Here is a 16959-nt window from a genome sequence, read left to right as displayed (position 1 = left end):
CCCCCCCCAAATTCTGCCTAGGGTGCCAGAAACCCTGGCGCCGCTCCTGTGAAGAGCCCATTATGAAGTATTTGTTCCCCATGTAGGTACTTATAGACTGTAATCGAGTCATCCCTTAACTTTTTTTGTGTTAGTCTAAATAGACTGAGCTCCTTGAGTCAGTCACTAAAAGGCATATTTTCCAATCCTTTAATTATTCTGGTGTCTTTTCCCTGAATCCTCTTCAGTTTATCAACATCCATCTTGAATTGAACTGGACACAGTATTTCAGTAGTGGTTGCACCAGTGCCAAATGCAGAAGTGAAATAACTTCTCTACGTCTACTCAAGATACCCTTGTTTATGCATCCAAGGATCTGGCAACACTTGCACTGGGGCTCATCAGGGAGCCATACCCAGTTTTTAATCCATTTAGTAGACACTACATTGCTTTTGTATAATGCTAATTTTTTAATTAGGGTGTGTGGTCAAATATCTTACAGAAGTCTAAGTCTGTTATTGCAAGAGTTACCTTTATCAACCAAACTTGTGATCTCATTACAAAAAAAATCGAGTTAATTTGACAGCACCAATTTTCCATAAAATCAGTCTTGTCTTGAGGTTGCTCATAATGACAAGTGTATCCAGAGCTATATAGTGGAGGTCTATAAAGAGAGCTGTGTAGAGGTCGTATGTTATGAGGGATATATAAAGATAATTATATTACAAGTGGACATTAAGGAACGTATCCAGAGCTTTATACGAAAGGTGCATATAGAAAATTATGTAGAGGTGTTCTTAGCAAGGAGAAGGCTGGGCAGCATATAGACACAAGGTTAACGTTGTCCCTCACATACAATTTAGTGTCACAGCACATTTGGCAAGCAAGGCAGTTTATGAAAAGGGAGAAGCGGGCTCCAACACATTCCTATGAATTGAGGGGTTTAAGCAGGGCTGGCGCTTCCATTTAGGTGGCCTAGGCAATCGCCTAGGGTGCCAGGATTATTGGGGGGTGGCATTTTGCCAGGGGGGGCGGCAGGCGGCTCTGGTGGACCTACAGTAGTTGTGCCTGCGGAGGGTCCCCTGGTCCCGTGGCTCCAGTGGAGCTACCGCAGGCACTGCTGCGGCAGCTCCACCGGAGCCGCGGACCAGCGGACCCTCTCCGCAGGCCAGCGCGTGGGGCGGCGAAATGGCCGTGCGCCTAGGGCGCTAAAAACACTAGCGCTGGTCCTGGATTTAAGGAATTTACAGATTTGTCAAACTTCATTGGGCAAGAGATTTCCTAACTCGGGATTAAGTCAGAGTGTGTGTGTGTGTGTGTGTGTGTGTTCAACTCACTCATCCCACTCTCTTTCTTGGAAATCTGTTCAAACAGTTCTAGCAGCTTGTGAGAGACCTCCTGCTTTAGAGGGGGGATCAGGTCCCTTCCAGCACAGACAGTAGCCTTTCAGGACTGTCTCCTTTAAGATGTATGTGAAGAGGCTGACTCTGGAGGAGGAGTTATGTAGATTACAGATGAACATTCTGGAGTGGAGGAGAGAAGAGCGAGGAGAGGGACAAGCACAGGCAGGGCAGGGGAGCACAAGCAGCCAGGCAGCAAAGGCCTTTCCGAGCAGGAGCGGGAGGAGGAGGAGGATACAGAGGCGGCTGCTGTGCAAAGGAAAAGCCTTACAGGAGCTGCAGCTGTACTTGGATGCCACATTGCCTCGTTACGGGGCTGAGGATGAGTAAGAGCTGACCCTGCTGCTGCTGCTGCTATCTGTGTTGTGGAGTGAAGTGTCTGTTTCTTCTTCTCCTCCTCCTCCCCTGTTGTGGGTGAACCTGCATTAAGGGTTCTTCACCAACACTGGGGACTGTTTGTTTGTGTAAGGGAAGGAGAGGAAGCACAGAGAAAGAGGACTCTTCCATCCACTGAGGCGCAGTTCACTATGAGCTTACTCGCATTCAGCACTGGAAGCCGGTTGGATTTCGTACATCATTCCAGGGTGTTTTTCTTGCAAACCTTGCTTTGGATTTTATGTGCCCCCGTGTGCACAGCGGAGCAGTATTTCAATGTGGAGGTAAGATCAGTCGGGTGTATGTGTGTGTGTGTGTTTCCTTCCTCTTTCCCTTTCTTCCGAAGGCTGTTCCCCAATATTTGGGCTGATTCAGTAAAACAGCTCCCCAGCCATGTCTCCGGAGCACTTTGGCTTTGCTTTCTTGCAGCAGCCAGCTCTCGGATCCGAGTTCCCTTGTCTGATGGATGCCTGTTAGCCGGAGAATCCCGTTATCCTCGGCAGCCCAGAGCTAGACCACATCATTGTGCCCGGCATATGCCGGGAAGATACGAATCCCTAAACACAAGCCAGTGGCATAATAAAAGGAGCTAGGATATATAATACCCAGACAGCTCAGAGAAAGCTGCAGGGATACCTTTGACTTCAGATGTCTTGCTGTCTTAAACAAAGGGCAAGAATAAATGAAAGAGAGTCTAATGTGGAGGAACGGGGGAGGGAAACTTGATATGTTAGTATATCTCCTTGTCAAATATTTAAGCACAAAAGCTGGTCTTATTCTCACTTAAGCATAACTGAATGCATGTTATTAGAAATGCCTAAATAAATGCCATTTAGGTGCGACTAAAGCTGGAGGGTGGGGGGAGCCAAGAAGGAGATTTAAAAAAAAAAAGTGGAAAAGCGAATTAAAATGAATAGCTTCCCAGGCAGGACTAACCCTAGGAATTTTGCTGCCACAGTGAGATTTTATTGTATGCCCCCTATTTCCAACCCCTATTCTAATCCACCCCACTTTTTCAGTTTTTATTTTTCATGTTATGCTTTCCATTAAGAAATATTTGTCACTATGTCTCTTTTGTGCATATTTGTCCTTCCTTTTCTTTTTCTTGTCTTTCATGGTGTATCTTGATGCATCCTTTTCTGCATAGTTTCCAGTTTGGTTTCCTTTAATCTGATTTTTCAGTACTGTATAATACTTCCCTCTCTTTTCTTCCCATCCATTCCGGTCCTTCACCTTCCTTTCTTTCTTGTCCTGTGTATGTCTCCCTACTTTACACATTTCTTTCATTCTCTCCCTCACACTATAATTCCATTCTTTTGTTATCTGCCCGTACTCCTCACTTGCTTCTCTCCAATCCATCCTGCTTTCTGAACTTTCTGCTGCACCCATAGACCACACAGACCATTTGTTCCTATCTCCAGACTGTCTCTCACCCACACACTTGTATTCCCTGAACTTTTTCTGTAGCACAAATATACTCTTGTCCCCAACCTCTCTCTCTCTCTCTCTCTCTCACACACACACACACACACACTTGTATTCCCTGAACTCTTTCTCTAGCACAAATATACTCTTGTCCCCAACCTCTCTCTCTCTCTCTCTCTCTTTCTCTCTCTCTCTCTCTCTCTCACACACACACACACACACGTTTCCTCTTTGTCCTACATAAACTCTTGTTCCCCTAGCTGTCACCCACTTACACACATTCCTGCCCCACAATGAAGAAATCTCCCTCAGACACACCCCTGTCCCTGTCCCATATCTCCTTAACCCCAGACACATCTGTACTTCATATCAATTATGCCTCATCCAAGATTTCTCCAAACACACCTGGTGTCTTCCACAAAAAGTCTCTCCCAGGGTAGACATTGGGTCTACCCCCAAAAATCTCCCCCCAGACAAACCTGGTCTCCTTCCCCATCCATGTTCCCCCTTCCACACACACTTCTAGTCTTCCCCTGCACAATGTTGGTCTATTCCTCCAGGATTTCCTCCCATACACAATACAGGTCTCTCTCTCTCCTCACCCAAGTTCACCTCTCCCACACACCCCCTTCTGATCCAATACTAGTCTCTCCCTCTCCACCACCAAGAATTCCCCCCACCACACACATTCTCCTGGGGTAACTTTCCCAAAATCTCTCAACACACACGTGTGGTCTCCTCATATCAGTCTCTTCTCATGTAATCCTGGTCTCTCCATGCCATCATTAATATTTCCTCCCCATTCAGATCTCCTGCTCTCTTTTGCTCCAGGATCTCTTCTTCTGCCATTTCTGGTTGCTCCTCCTTCTTACCACCAATATCTCTGACACACACAGACACACACATCCCTTTTCTATTTCCCCTAATATTTCCCTCCCCCTCTGTGTTAGATTGTAAATTCTTTGGGACAGAGACCATGCCTTTCCGTCTGTTGTACAATAACAGAGCCATGATCCTGATTGTGGCCTTTGGAGGCTACTGCAGTATAAATAATAACACTCACTTCTAGTAATTTTCTTCATTTCCCTCAGTATTTTTCCTCACATGCAATGCTGCTCAGTTTCCTTCCCCCTAATGTTTCTCCCACCCTTCCGAGCTGACGTGCACATTTTGATTCTTCTCTCAACCATGTCCCCTGCTATGCTGCTACTTTCTCAACTTCATTCTTTCATTGGTGGATATAAAAGCAAGCACTGAGGAAGAGCAGAGACAGCTTTGTGTACCCTTTCCTGTCTTCCCTTAGTGGCCCCCTGCTGGGGATATAAAAGAAATTTCAGCTACAGAAGAACTTCGTCCTCCCTCTGTAGACTTATTTGCTGGCCGCTGGTTCTGGTGGAGAGATGGGCAGTAGATGGAGTTATGATGGGAGGAGAGAGAAAATGTCATAGTCTAGTGGGGCACAAAGGGGAGGCCAACCATAGCATGTGGGAGGTTTTCAGGGGAAAGAGGAGAAACCGATTTTTTTCCCCTTCTCTTTGGTATGGAAAATAGTAGATTTTGAGGAAGAACAGTACCACAAGGAAGGAAAGCCGAAGAGAGGGGGAAAGTGCTTGTACTCATGAAATGCCATTCAGGTTCTTTAGAGGTGTCTCATCTCCTGACCCTCCCCTTCCTCCTGAAACAAAATGTGTTCCATGCTAGCACTTCCAAGGTATTTTCATTTCCTCACAGCTTTTCAGTTGTCTTTTGTTGTAATATTGAGAGGTGCCACAGTCACAAAGCAGAAGGGAATGTGAGGCAAAGGACTTGGCAACAATGTGGTGACATTGTGCCATACAATTCTGTGTGTCAGCATCAGATCCATAAAACACTTACACTCTATAATAAATCAGTAAAATGGAATATGACAAATTCATTCCAAGATCCATTAAAATACACATAGAAATTAGGGTACCTTAAAAAACTAGTGCCAGTTCGGTTGAATTCAGTTCCACTGAATACATGTATTTGGAAAACAGACTGTGGCATGATTATTTTTATGCTAATTGAGGTTTCTTATGAATTTAAAAATTTATTTTTTGATTTTTATACTCTGATTATAGTAAAATTTGGAGGAAATACTGATGATAGGTATTGAGCATTGGAAAACATGGGATCAATCTATTTGCTATTGTAATTCTGACTGATATAGTCTAACATTTTAGGTGTTGAATGAAATTTGTATAGTAATGCTGGCTTTCTTGGTTTCCAACTTGAGTTTGTAAGGCTGAACCAGAACATGTCTCAAGGGATACTACTGAAGTTCAAAGAGATTAAGTGTAGGTATCTTCTTCTAAGACAAAACAATAGGAACCTGAAGTTTACAATTGGCATGACCATTTTTTTTAAAATCATATTGGTTGTTTGTAAAACTTGTTCTTGCTAAACATCCAGATGGAAGTGGGTGAAGGTTCTGCTTCCAATGATAGCTGACGTGTAATTTCTGAAACATGAATGTCACTGATGACTTTCATATGGTACATACTGTTTTAATAAGTAGACATAGCTGAGTATGATGTAGGTCAGAGTGAGAAATGTAAATGACAGTCATTTATTTATTGCATTAACCGTAGTATTGCTCTCACGGTCTCTGATGTCAATGAAAATTTTGCAGTGGATTTAGATAAGGGAGGGCTGTAAATCCACCATTTATTTCAAGTATTCATGAGTGCTTTGAGTAACAATATTTGAGATCTAGGATTCATATAAGACTAGTTTTAGGAAGTTTTAGCTTTTATTTTCATAGGTTCCTGGTCATCACTGGAGTTTTGGAGATCACTTTCTAAGCTGTCACCTGCTTCAAAGGTTAGGGTTAAGGTCCAGATTGTTAATTCCATATTACTCATACAAGTACTGCCATCAAAGTCTGAGGTTTACTTGTGTGAGTGATTGTGCACCAGAGGTTTACAGTGTTTTCCTAAATTTTTAGTTCAGTCTTACTCTACAAGTCAAATGCATCAGTGGGATAGTAAATGGGATAATAGCTATTAACAAAATATTTAAAATTCAGATGTTATCCTACTAATTGAGAGAGCTTTCAGTATAGAATTCTTGTAATGACCTGGCTGGATTTTTCCCTTTGAAGATCTATGTAGGATAATGGAATTCCCAGGCAAACAGTTTTTTTCCCACTGATTCTTCATTATGTTAACTGTTTCTTGCATTACTAGATACTAAATACTTCTGGTGTTTATAGGCAATTTCACTGTTAAAGACCCCAAGCAGAACTTTAACACTCATAGGGTAGTTACGAATATTAAAGAGTAGAATGTGACCCTTAAACTTGTAATTTTGTTGATAACTGTTTTCCTAAAGCTGACATTTTCTATAGTTTAAGGATTTCTGTAATTATTTTTATTTATATTGCATTAAGAACAGTTTCACCTTTTTAATAGGTATGTGTGTGGGGCAACGGGCGAGAGGGAAAACCCACTGAAACAAACTACCTTTTTCAAAAGACAGGATAGGAGCACCTTTCTCTCCCCAACTCTCATCTTGCATACTCCTAATCATGTTGAGTAGCTCCATGCAAGTTATTGCAACTGTGAAGAAGCATTTGCAGGATCATGTCTAGTCTCGCTAACTGCATCAGTGTTGAGGGAAATGCTAGAGGGAAAAGTATGGCTCATCATCTCTTTTCTAAAGGAGACTGTTATGCTATATTTTCTGTCTTCTATTGCTGTGAGTCCTATTTTAGTATGAGCAACACCTTAAAACAATACAACCTTCTTTTTCTCCTCCCCTCCTTTTAAGTAAGTGTGACAGTTAAATTGCTTATTGTGGAACAAAACACAGTGGAATCAAAACTTCAGAGAAATACTGTCTGGTAGCATTTTTCCATGGTAACAAGCAGATGAGAATCTCTTTGTTTTCATTGTTAACAAACTTTACAATTAGTGTCCTCTCTTGCTGAATGGTGATACATGACCTTTTCATCCCTATGCATTGGGTTTTTCTAAACATTAAAAAAACTGATCATTTTTAATCTTCAACCTGTAATTGTAAGGGAATAAACAATTGGGAAAAAAAAATCTGCATCTTCACTTTTATATGCTTTTCAACTGGAATACTTAATTAGAATTGCAAGTGCTTTGCGGTATTGTAATGAGAGTGTGTTACAGAGCAAGCCTGGAAAAAACATGTAAAGAAGGAGTTAAAGTTATTCCTGAGATTACACACTGCCATATGTATGGAAAGAAACTTGATAGGCCCTTCATATTGTTTTTATTTACAAGCATTACACATTACATTCAAGTATTTTAAGGGCCCAGTCGTGCACTCCTTACTCACTGAAGTTGTGGGTATATTTATAAAAGGATGCTGAAGGACCATTTGTTAATATTGATGGTGGGTATAGTTAGCTGGATGGGTATATTAGTTGAGAATTTAGATATAATGTAGTATAGTCAGTACTTACTTAGAAAAAGCAGGTACAAAGAAATTTAACTGTAAAGGCTTCTGATGAACAGATCTATATATCTAGCATTGTGCCACAGCATTAATATAAATGGATGTTAATCAGAAAGTTATAGCTCTGGTAGCTAACGGAAGGCTTTTCACACTCTTCCATCATAAAAGGCAGATGGTACTACGCAATGAATTGGCCTTCGTTTCAGTGCGACTTTGAAATATGCATGGAGATTATTGTTTGGATTATTGCATTGCCTGCTATAATTCAAAACATAATTCCTTTGTTTAAGAATACCAACAGATTAATGTACTACTGGAGTAAAATATTGTTTATTATTGGTATTACAGGAATACGCAGGGGCCTACTCCTGGATTGATCTCCATTGCCTTAGGCAATATGCAAACACAAAACAAAGATGGTCCCTGTCCCAAAGAGTTTACCCAATCCAAGTCATATGTTAGTTCTTTAGGGCTTTTATGGTTTTAATGGCAGGGAACTATTTAGAATTAGAATGAATCCCATCTACTGTTACAAATAGTCAGTTGTTTAGTATTTGAACATCAAATCCATTAGTAGCTCTCAGTTTTATGAAAGAAAAGGTTTGGTTAAATAAAGTATTTTGTGAACATTGCAAGATAAACACAGAAAACTGCAGTGTATTTATCTTTTGTTTGAGAAGCTATTTGTAAAAGAATTATTGAATTTATTGTCCTAAAAATAGGCCATCCTTCAGTAAAATTTTGTGAAATTAATACATTACCATTCATTGTTTTCTCAGAGTGGGTATACTATTTTTTAAGTGGTTTAAGATTTATGTCTCTCTTTGTCAATTTTATTTGAATCCATTTAAAAGGTCAGTGCTTGCTCTAGGCACCTTAGTTATGCTTATGCACTTGGCAGGGCTCGGTTGTAAGAGTTTATAAAGATAAAATGGTGAATTATTTAGTTTCAAAATATTTTAACCTGTATCTGTTCTCTCAGTTTTAAAGTCTTTCTCCTTCTTTTACCTTAACTCATGATTGTTTTATGGTGTTAAAATCCTAGAAGACTGCTTCTTCTTGATGTTGTTTGAAGATACTTAATATACCTCTCCATATTGGATTACAGTTTATTGCCTGACCCATTTTCCATCTCCACTCCCTACCACTCACCATAATGTGAGGGGGTGGGTTGACTATGCTTGGTTGGATATCTCTGGTGTGTCAGATGACACATTTGGTTTCAGTTTGTATTAAGAAGATCTATATTGGAATTCCAAACATGAGTTTGCTTGCTGCAGAAATGGATTTTAAAAATAATTATGTCAGAGAGAGCTTTATCTTTTAAAGAGAGGTCATGTTATTTGGAACCTTTAGTTTATTCATTGGTTGCTTGGCAACTCTTCATTCATGCTACTGCTTATGACCATTCATTATAAGCACATTTTACTGAACAGTAAGGACAATTACACTGTAACAGCGTTTTTCTGGGAAGAACTAAAATTGACAAACTATAGAAATGGAAATACTTAGTTATATAATTTTATCTGTTGATTGAAACTGTTGTGTACTGTTTCTGTGTACTGACAACAGCTGTTTTATACCACTCAAGAAGTGACTGCCTTTTAGTGATGGGTGAAGTAATTCTTTCATACCTCTTTCATACCTCTTGGAGTGTTATAAGACATAATTAACTAATGGGCTTGATCTTGTATTTTTTGCACACTCAAATCTCCCATTGATTCCACAGGCAGGTTTCACCATCTGGTCCAGCAAGGATCCTATTGATTTTAATGCATTGAGTATTAAAAAAGAGGCAGTCAGAAACCTTGCAGGATCAGGCCTCAGATTTCAAGTGTTGCAGGCTTGCGTCTGGTGTTTGAAAAGTGCTTTAAAATCCTGAGCTAAAAAACAGTAAATAAATTGGAGTGGAGGTATGGCTGAAACAATGAGCCACAATATTTTCTGTAGAAGATTCAGTGGAAAACAATGGAAACTTTCATTATGGTCCATGATAACGGATGAATAAAGCATATGATTTTTGTATTGTGGAGGAAGATTATTTTTGAATAGTTTTCTGGTTGTTCTTTATGGGCCAGCTTGTGACTGGCCCTTGTGTGGGTCTGCAGTGGGAAGGGGTAGGGTGAAAGGATTTTTACTTCCTCCCCTCGGCTCGGTCCCTGCATGCTGTCAGAACACAGGACTGTTTCCTACATGTGCTCTAAAGGATGCCCTGCACACCAAAACCATAGGGAGGAGGTGGGTCTGTCTCTGCCCTCACTACCCAGTTGGCCTGCGGATGGTGCAGCCTGTGCATCAGAGAGCTGGGAGAAGGATTGTGCCCTGAGGAATAATCCTTCCCTCCAATTCCCCTGGGATGGTGCAACTCCACCCCATCCTTTCCTTAAGGGCTGTGCTTGTATGGCACACACTAACCCTAAATGCTGTAGGATAAGTCCATGTACCGCATTTGCAGTTCCATCCACATTTTCCCTGATATGACACAGTTGATTCTGTTTCAGTAAGATGACTTCATTCATCCTTCTCCTCTTCCCTCCCCAATCTTTTATCATTACAGAGTATCAAGTTAGTTTCACACCTTTGTGTAGAAGATTGTCCTCAGACAAATCTGCCCTTTGATTATTTGCTCATTTTCTGGAAGAAAAGCCGACTTCTTTGTTTCACTGGACCTGTTTGTTTTTGTTGGCCAACAAACACATCTCTGCCCTCCAGTGTGGGATGAAGGCTGATAATGGGGAAGATTCCTCTTTCATTGAAATGGCAGCTAAGGGGCAAAGGGAAAACGACCAAATACTTAGAACAGGGGTGGGCAAACTTTTTGGCCTGAGGGCCACATCTGGGTATGGAAATTGTATGGCGGGCCATGAATGCTCACAAAATTGGGGGTTGGGGTGCAGGAGTGGCTGAGGGCCACAGCTGGGGGCTGCGGGCTCTGGGGTGGGCCCAGAAATAAAGAGGTCAGGGTGTGGGAGGGGGCTCTGGGCTGGGGCAGGGGGTTGGGGTGCAGGGGGGGTGAGGGCTCCAGCTGGGTGTACAGGCTCTGGGGTGGGGCTGGGGATGAGGGGTTGGGAGTGCAGGAAGGTGCTCTGGGCTGGGACCAAGGGGTTCAGAGTGTGGGAGGGGGATCAGAGCAGGGGCAGGGGGTGGTATGCGGGAGGGGATCAAAGATGCAGGCTCCAGGTGGCACTTACCTCAAGCAGCTCCTGGAAGCAGTGGCATGTCCCCCTTCCGGCTCCTACATAGAGGCGCAGCCAGGCAGCTTGGCGTGCTGCCCCATCTGCAGGTGCCACCTCTGCAGCTCCCATTGGCCATAGCTCCCAGCCCATATGAGCTGTGGAGCCCCTTTGCTCACCCTATACATAGGAGCCGGAGGGGGGACATGCCACTGCTTCTGCGAGCTGCGCAGAGCCACAACACAGGTGGAGCAGTGCAAGCTCCTGGTTGGAGTGCCAGAGTGGGACAAGCCCCGAAACCTGCTCCAGGGCGGGAGATCGAGGGCCCGATTAAAACATCTGAAAGGCCGGATGTGGCCCCTGGGCCATAGTTTGCCCACTCCTGACTTAGAACATGGTTAAGTAATACAACAGAAAAACAAGCATCCCTTTTATGGAAGGGAACACCCTTCTTTGACAGATCTAAATGGATTTTCATGCAATGTTCCAGGGAGAAATTGTCTTCACTTTTTTGCTGTATCTTATCCCTGGGATGACAATCCTATTGTGCTACCCTTCCCTGTTCCAGCCTTGGGTTTCTTGATGTGCTGTTAGCAGAGCTGGTTAGCCCTCTGTCTTCTCCAGGAAGCTGAGGCTGAGGTTGTGGCAGTTTATTGACATGCAGTGCTTTGGATGTTGCACAAATCTATCATGATGAAATTTCATTGTTAACGGCAAGTAAAATTAATGATCTGTCTACAAAATAAAACTATTATATTATAATTAGTTAATATCCCCTTGATCAATCAGTCCATCAGCCCTCACAGAGAGAGCGTCGATCGCAACAAGTCATTCGTGGTGTTCTAGCCCAGTGGTTTTCAAATTGCGGGTTGTGAACCAGTACTGGATCGTGGAATGTAAGGCACTGAGTTGCGACAGCTCTAGTCAGCACTGCCAACCGGGGTGTTAAAAGTCCTGTTGGCAGTGCTGCCCAGCTAAGGCAGGCTAGTCCCTACCTGTCTGACACCGCATTGTGCCCTGGAAGCAGCCAGCAGCATGTCTGGCTCCTAGGCAGGAGGACCACAGGGCTGCCCCCACCCCAAGCACTGGCTCCGCACTCCCATTGGTGGGGGACACAGTGCCTGTGGACAAGAGCTGTGCGGAGCTGCTTGTACGACTCTGCCTAGGAGCCAGACCTGCTGCTGGCTGCTTCTATGGCACAGCATGGTCCGCGGTGCCAAGACAGGCAGGAAGCCTGCTTAGCACCCCTGCTGCACCACTGACTGGGAGCTGCCTGAGGTAACCCTGCACCTCAACCCTGCGCCCCAATCCCCTGTCCCAGTCCTGAACTCCCCTAAACCCTGAGCCCCTTCCTGCACTCCAAACCCTTCATCCCTGGCCCCACACCAGAGCCTGCACCCCCAGCCCAGAGCCCTGACCCCCTCCTGCACATCAACCTCCTGCCCCAGCCCAGAGCCCCCTCCCACACCCTGAACTCCACATTCCCAGCCCCACCCTGCAGCCCTCACCCCCACATTTCAACCCTCTGCACCAGCCCTGAGCCCCTCCCACACCCCAGTCCCCAGTTCTGTTGTGTCGTGGCCATCAACAATTTTCTTTAACGGAGTTACCAGAAAAAAAGGTTTTAAAACCACTATTCTAGCCAGTCCTTCAGCCACCCACCGGCCAGGCTGTCAGTGGCACCGGACACCCAATCAGTATGGTGCACCACAGCCCAGAACCCCTGAGCAATCTGCCCCCCTCAGCCTCCCAAGTAGCTGGGATTACAGACACGCACACCGAACCTGGTATTATAATTAGTAATAGTATTAGAATAGCTAAATCTCCAGAATGATTCAGGTCACTGAGACAGGGCTGTTCTCATTGCTTCTTTATAATTTGAAAAATGTGTTCTGCTTTTTAGTTTCCTGACTGATAGTGAAGTGCTGTATTCTGATGCTACTATAACTTCTTTCTGCAACATATATAAAATGATTGATTTTTCTCTGTATCTTCCATATGCTTTCAAATGGAAGAGGGGAGGCAGTGTGGTCCAGTGGTTAGTGCACTGTTCTAGGAGGCAGCAGATTTGGTTTACATTTTCGCTGTTTCTTGCTGTGACTTGGGCAAGTCAATTTCCCTTTCTCTGTGCCTCAGTTTCTCCATGTGTAAAATGGGAACGCTGTTGCTTCCCTTCCTTTTTAAAGTGCATGGAGATCTACAGAGGAAAAGTGCTATAAAAGAGCTAAGAATTCTTTCTTTCTTTCTTTCTTTACAAAGAACAATAATAGTAATAATACAATAATTAATATATAAATTATATTTAATTTTAGGTAGCTGTGCTATAAGATTTCTACGCATCTCAACAAGGATACCAAAACATAATTTATTTTATCTGAATTAGACACTTTTCTCAAAAGCAAGTGGCAGAACAGAAAAAGCAACTACAATTTCCACATTATTCCAACCCACAAACATTTGCAAATTAGAGCTGTAACATAGTAGCAAATGCTTGCAATAAGCTTAGATGGGAACTTGCTTTAAATCCTCCAGATCCCACATTCACAATTCTTTTTGGTTTGAAACTTTTTGTGCTTAGTTTCAGCTCAGAGGTGAATTTTATCGGGAACATTTGAGTAAACTCTGTTCAATTTCACTTTTGCATAGTCCAAGTGTGAAAACAAATACTGGACCTGATCTAAAGCCCACTGAAATCAATGGAACAACCTCTATTAGCTTTAATGGATCAGACTTAAATTTTCCACTCTAAGAAAAATTGAAACAATGTTATTTTAATTTCAATGTAGGTATTTATATGGCTTCATCTCTATAGTATCTGAGTGCCTCCCTATTAATTTAGTTATTTATTTGGATTTTTATGAAATACAATAAAAGAGAACCCTTTCAGTGCTCTGGGCTCCTTTCACAACATTTTTTTTTGAAATGCATTAATGAATACTCATGACTTTAGTCTACTATTTTACAGATGGAGAACTGAAGCATGGAGAGGTTAAAGACTTGCCATGGTCACCTGGGAAGTGGACCTAGTTTTCCTGAGTCCCAGTCCAGTGCCTTAACCACATGGCTACCTTTCTTTACACATCAGCGCTACTTCTTTTCTCCCCCTTATTGTTTTCTTTCTTATGGGGCATTTTCATCTCTTTCCATTTTTTCTTTTTTCCTTTTTTTTAAAGTCTGTCTTGTTACAGATCCCTGCCTGCATCAATTGTTATTAAATCATAGACTCATAATAGCTAGCGATGGAAACAACTTATGAGGTCATATTTCTGCCAATGCAGAATTGTATCCTATTGTAGTTTGCTAATGTGTTGTCAAGTCAAGATTTCAATATCTGCAGTGATCAGGGTTTCAAAAGTAGGCTTGACAAAACACTAGTAAATGTGCAGGAGGGACCCATCCCACTCCCAAGAGTTTGTCTCAGTAGTCCTTTCCCATTGCCTTCAGCAACAACAGTCTGAAGCTGACTCAGGTCAGGCAATCTTAGTTTCAAAGTGCTGTCTGTTTTGCAGTCCAAGATGCTGGCAACTACTATATAAGAGCATCGATGCAACGTGCTGATTAATGATTTGAGAGGTTTCTCTGACTTGTCAGAGTGAAACATAGAAGTGGGTGTGAGAGAATATAGGATTCCTCCAATCCTGCATCTAATTTGAAGTCTTGTATTTAAATAGAAATGAAGTTGCAGATATAGATTTGTGCCACTGTATATTCTGAAGAAAAGTTTCATTTGATGAGGGTGATGTATCATGTTTATTTCTTTTATAAACTCAATATCATTTATTAAATAAATACAGTATTAAATAAGATGGACAACCCACTATCACCTATCTTTAAAGAATCTTTTGGAAATTTTATATGTTTGCACTACATTATTGGTGTCATGACAATTGAAAAGACACAAATTCTTGAGTGGGAACAACTAATTTAGACCCTTTCAGTTTGTATATATAGTTGGTATTATTTTTTCAATGTGCATTACTTTGCATTTATCAACATTGAATTTCATCTGCCATTTTGTTGCCCAGTCAGCCAGTTTAGTGAAATCGGTATGTAGCTCTTCACCATCTGTTTTGGACTATCCTGAGGAATTCTGTATTGTCTTCAAATTTTGCCACCTCAGTGTTCACCAGCGTTTCCAGATCATTTATGAATATGTTAAACAGCACATGTCCCAGTATAGATCCTTGGGGGACCCCACTGTATACCTCTCAAATTGTGAAAACTGATGATTTATTCCTACTCTTTGTTTCCTATCTTTTAACCTGCTACTGATCCATCAGAGAACTTTCCTTCTTATCCCATGACTCCTTTATTTTCTTAAAAGCCTTTGGTGAGCCTTGTCAATTGCTTTCTGAAAGTCCAACTACACTATATCAACTGAATCATCTTTGTCCACATGCTTGTTAACCCCCTTAAAGAATTATAATAGATTGGTGAGGCATGATTTTCTTTTACAAAAGCAGTATTGTCTTCCCCAACATACTGTGTTTATGTATGTGTCTGATAATTATGTTCTTTACTATAGTTTCAACCAGTTTGCTTAGTCCTGAAGTCAGGCTTCCTGGCCTTTAATTGCTGAGATCACCTCTGGAGCTTTTTTAAAAATGGCATCACCTTAGCTGTCCTCCAGTCATCAGGTACAGAGCTGATTTAAGTGATAGGTTATATACCACAGTTAGTAGTTCTGCAATTTCATGTTTTATTTTCTTCAGAGCTCTGGGGTGAATCACCATCTGGGCCTAGGGACTTATTACTGTTTAATGTATCTGTTTGTTTCAAAACCTCCTCTATGGACACCTCAACCTGGGACACTTCCTCAGATTTGTCACCTACAAAGAATGGCTTGGGTATAGTGATCTCCCCCACATCCTCTGCAGTGCAGACTGATGCAAAGAATTCCTTTAGCTTCTCCATAAAGGCCTTGTCTTCCTTGAGCATCCTTTAGCATCTTGATCATCCAGTGTTCCCACTCATTGTTTGGCAGGCTTCATGCTTCTGATTTACTTAAAAATTGCTTTGCTATTTAGTTTTTGTGTCCTTAGTTAATTGTTCTTCAAATTCTTTCTTGACCCATCTGCCTAATTTTACTTTTACACTTGACTTGCCAGAATTTATGCATCTTTCTGTTTTCTTCACTAGGATTTGACTTCCAATTTTTAAAGGATGCCTTTTGCCTCTAATGGACTCTTTCACTCTGCTGTTTAACCATGCTGGCATTTTTTCAATTTGTGGTATACATTTTAGTTTGAGCCTCTATTATGGTATTTTTAGATAGACTCCATATAATTTGCAGGCATTTCACCCTTGTGATTGTTCCTTTTAATTTCTATTTAACTAGCTTCCTCATTTTTGTTTAATTCCCCTTTTTGAAGTTAAATACATCTGTGGTGGGTTTCTTTGGTCTTTTTTCCCTACAAACATTAAATTTAATTGCTTTATTGTTGCAATTACCGAGTGGTTCAGTTTTTTGGGCCAGAATTTGTATGCCACTTAGTTTTACATCAGGAATTGCCTCTCCCCTTGTGGGTTCCAGGACTAGCTGCTCCAAAAAAAAAAAGTCATTTATGGTGTCTAGAAATTTTATCTTTGCATCTCTTCCTGAGGTGACATATATTCAATCAATAGGCATTTGTACATTTTGTCAGTGTTCGGTTGCTGTATTTAAATGAGGCATTGTTACATTTTACTGCCTGTATTTTGTCTCTAGCTCCTATCTGTACTTTACCATCTTTTTTTCCCTATCTTCTTTACTAGGATATATAATTTCCTCTTTAATCAATTAATTCCTTAGGGATGTCTCTGCCTGAACCACGTGCTCCTCTGTACCCTTGCATCTTTCCCTCAGCCCTTAGTTTAAAAATTCCTCTACAATCTTTTTAATTTTACATGCCATCAGTCTAATTCCATTTTGGTTGAGGTGGAGCTCATCCTTCCTGTATAGGCCTCTCCTTCCCCAAAATGTTCTCCAGTTCCCCAGCTGCTATGCGGCACTCTCTCATGCCCACGTACACAGCACTACCTCCCTGCATTTCAGTGAATTTCATGGTCAAATCTTCACCTAAGGATATAAAGGAACCAATGTGTCTCCTATTGAAATCAAAGAGACTTTTGCTATTGACTGCAATGGGAGAAGGATTTTGTCTTAACTAACTTGCCCA

The 16959-nt window shown here is 41.8% G+C and overlaps 1 protein-coding gene across 1 annotated transcript in view; it reads left to right on the top strand.

Annotated features, from left to right (window-relative positions):
* Positions 1-1564: 1564 nt before the first annotated feature.
* MMP16 (matrix metallopeptidase 16) overlaps positions 1565-16959 on the top strand; it is a 242549-nt gene continuing 227154 nt past the window's right edge. Inside the window, exon 1 of the mRNA XM_050940940.1 lies at positions 1565-2038. Within this exon, the coding sequence (XP_050796897.1) occupies positions 1907-2038 (132 nt within the window). The 5' untranslated portion in view covers positions 1565-1906. The remainder of the gene's footprint in view (positions 2039-16959) is intronic.

Source organism: Gopherus flavomarginatus, chromosome 2 (genome assembly GCF_025201925.1).
Source record: "Gopherus flavomarginatus isolate rGopFla2 chromosome 2, rGopFla2.mat.asm, whole genome shotgun sequence".
Classification (NCBI taxonomy): domain Eukaryota; kingdom Metazoa; phylum Chordata; order Testudines; family Testudinidae; genus Gopherus; species Gopherus flavomarginatus.
The sequence above is the reverse complement of the archived record's forward strand: the minus strand, read 5'-3'. Positions and strand labels throughout refer to the sequence as shown.